Raw genomic sequence first — 3,220 nt, 5'->3', positions numbered from 1 at the left:
CTTAAATTATTGTGTTTAGTTTGAAGAATTATATAGGATGCAGGAAGTGTCTTAAAAAGAAAAGATATTTTATAAAAAAAAGTAAAGGAGTTAAGAAAAGAAGTGACATAAGGATAAGGATAAGGAAAGGGTGATGAAGGGTTTAGGGTTTGATTAGAAGCATGTGGAAGAAGGAGTGGAAAAGAAAGACGGAAAACACTAAAACAAAATGAAAAGAACAACATAAGCATTATCGCATGTGACTCAGATATTCAATAAGGTGTGGAATTTAGTGACATTGAGCAGATCCCATGTGGGGCATTCCACAAGTAGTGAGAATTGTGTTAATGGGAGGAGATAATATGGGAATGTTGAAGTTGTTGTCAATATCAATGAGGATCTTAACTCTTGCGGCATCGCAAAGGCAAACACCAGCATGAACTCCCATCCCCTCTAGGGTGTCGCAGCATTCGGAGGTTGACCCCACTGTAACACTCATATTCAACATACCAGAACATGCACTCAACCCAGCCATATACATACGACATCTTTGAGAGGTCACCATTGAGACTGAGAGCAGATTCAGAGAGAGGAACAGAGCAACACAAACACTACCCTTCAAACCCATTTCACTTAACAAACCTAATTCCTGTCACAACACTTTCTTACACTTTTCTTTTCTATGTGATCGATTCTCAATCATTAACAACTCAACACCAGGGACTATTTATAGCCCTAAAACTTCTGCATATAGCCTCTTCAACCAACACGTCGTCTTCATGAATTTCACAAAAAAACGATTACATTAATTTCTTTTTAGTACAAATAAGATAAAATTGATATGATTAAAAATAGTAAGACAATTAAAAAAATCATTATATTATACGGGGGAATAAATACTATTTAACAAATATAGATATGTTACTTCTCATTTAAATAATATAACACTTAACGGCGGTTCTTAAAATTTATTAGACAACAAAATTTTACATCATTATTTAATCGTAATTATTTTGTATAACAAATTTGTTAAAATTTATATAACTTCTACTAAGTCATATATTAATTAATAATTGTTTTATTATTAGTTGATGGCGCATATAATTATTTTATACTTACAAAACACAGTGATTATAGTCAATATTTATTTAAGTTATACAACCTTGAGTGTGAATATTTATTGTATAAGAGCTGACCAAAGGGGTTTCAATGTAAAGATTATGATGTTATAATGTGTGTCGTGTTCTGCCAGCCAGTTTCATAATGAATTCTAAATTGCCTTCTTTGGTAAGGTAATAAATTACTACTACATGTTACACTGAAACCAACCACTAATGATTTCTGAACTAATGGGTATCATAGTTCCTACCACAAGAGTTTTTTTATAAAAGAATTTTGAGATTTATGTAATTGTATGATATTCCAATTCTTATATATAAATTACGTATGATACTAAAATCTGTAACATTCAATGTTAAGAGAGAGATTATATGATAAATGAATAATCTAACTTTTATTATTCAATATACAAATAATAATTTAATAATAATAATAAATAATACTAAATTTTGATTAATTTAATTTTAATTTTTACACACATAATACATCTAACTTACGCAAATCAACAAGAGGACATGGAGGCCAATCAACAAGATCAAGAAGAGGTAGAGGCACAAATGGAGGACGCCCATGGAGGTCAAAGCCCACCTCAAAGGATTACAAGAAGCATGTTCAAAGCTTTAGGAGCAAGGGGACATTTATTTTCTCTTTTTGTAATTTCTTTAGTTGAAGGTGCTTAGAGGGAAACATTAGAAACCTCTTTTGTTATAGCATCTTTTAGGCTTTAGTTAGGAGCTTTAGGAGGGAGGGGGGGTGTATTAGTAGATAGGTGTAAGAGTAGAATAGGAGGTGCCAAAGTGAAGGAAGAGGTCACACCTTCCTCATGCATGGTTTAGGCGCCGATTTTAAATAGGTTTAGGAGGGAATTTTGAATTCTCTTAGCTTTGTTTTTCAGCACCTTAGGCTATAAATAGAGGTGCTCTCTTTGTATTTTTCAGACTTGGATTTATACTAAAGAAACTATACTCAAATTTTGAGAGAGCATTGGAGAGCTTTGAGCCTTCTTCTCTAGTCTTATCTTGAAGGATCATGGTTTCCTCAAGTGGCGGCTTGCACACTGATCTAGGAGCATCCATACTTCTAGTGGCGTGATCATCCAACCTTTCTTCCATCTTCATGAGCATTCTCTTCTCCTTCCTTTCTTCTCTTGTTAATTTCCTTGTCTTAGCTTGTTTCCTAGTTGTTTTGGTTCGGCGATTTCAGCTTGTTAATGTGTAGCTATGGTTCATTTGTGTTCTTGGCTGTTCTTCATCTTTTCTTCTTCAATTCCAGCATTTTGATTCAGTACCTTGCTGTTTTGTTTTGTTAATTAGTGTTTTTGCCTTTCCTCCATTTCTTTTGGTTCAATTTGACAATATGTGGAACATCCAAATGAGTTTGGGATTTGGTACTAGTTTTTGGTGAGTTCTTGTCTTAGAACATTGATCCAACTCTAAGAAAAGTGCCTAAATAATGTCCAGCTCAAGGTGATTCCTAAGAATGTCAAGAATCATTCTCTATGTGGCTAGTGGAATCACATCATGTGGTATCATGAGTCTTAGGTTCTTCTTGTTTAATTGTTGAGTTGTGTGTACTTTAATTTCAAGAGCTCTTTAATTTTCTTGCAATTTAAGTTTCTGTTTTAGGTATTAATTGAGTTTTCTTGCTGTCTTTCTTTTGTTACACCAAGTGCTTGTGAAAAGGTTTATGGCACTCATTATTCATATGAGTATGGTTGCTCTTTTGGAATGGCATTCTCCTTTCTAGAGTTTACCTTAAGCTTCCTTTCACTTGTTGTTACTTTTTGTCATATGTCTTTTAATTTTGTAATCATGTCAAGTTTTGTCTTAGTCATGTTAGTCCATAATTGTCATTACTTCTAGTAGTACTTTTATTGTTTTTTATTGTTTCTTGCTTTAGTGTCATATAATTTTCTGAATTGATATTGATCCTTTGTGCATTTTCTTTTTAGAATTGAGTTCATACTTGTATTCTAGACCTATACAAGTTCCAATACATCATTTTCCATTATGTCTTTGCTAGTTCATAATTCTGTTTTTTATTCCTATTAGGATTCCTCTGTTTCTAAAAACAAGTGCTTACTGTTTTTCCTTATTACAATTGATTTACTCACTGGAAAATT

The 3,220-nt window shown here is 32.9% G+C and overlaps 1 protein-coding gene across 1 annotated transcript; it reads right to left on the bottom strand.

Moving 5' to 3' along the window:
* Positions 1-268: 268 nt before the first annotated feature.
* Positions 269-607, bottom strand: LOC150025283 (uncharacterized). Its single transcript, XM_090295707.1, has one exon. It carries the CDS (start codon positions 605-607, stop codon positions 269-271), a length of 339 nt encoding a protein of 112 aa, XP_090151833.1.
* Positions 608-3,220: the final 2,613 nt, after the last annotated feature.

Source organism: Phaseolus vulgaris, chromosome 9 (assembly GCF_051622355.1).
Source record: "Phaseolus vulgaris cultivar YP4 chromosome 9, ASM5162235v1, whole genome shotgun sequence".
Lineage (NCBI taxonomy): Eukaryota > Viridiplantae > Streptophyta > Magnoliopsida > Fabales > Fabaceae > Phaseolus > Phaseolus vulgaris.
The sequence above is the reverse complement of the archived record's forward strand: the minus strand, read 5'-3'. Positions and strand labels throughout refer to the sequence as shown.

Excerpts from the sequence above, each read along its gene's own strand:
- LOC150025283 (XM_090295707.1), bottom strand. The coding sequence starts at position 607 with ATGGGTTTGAAGGGTAGTGTTTGTGTTGCTCTGTTCCTCTCTCTGAAT.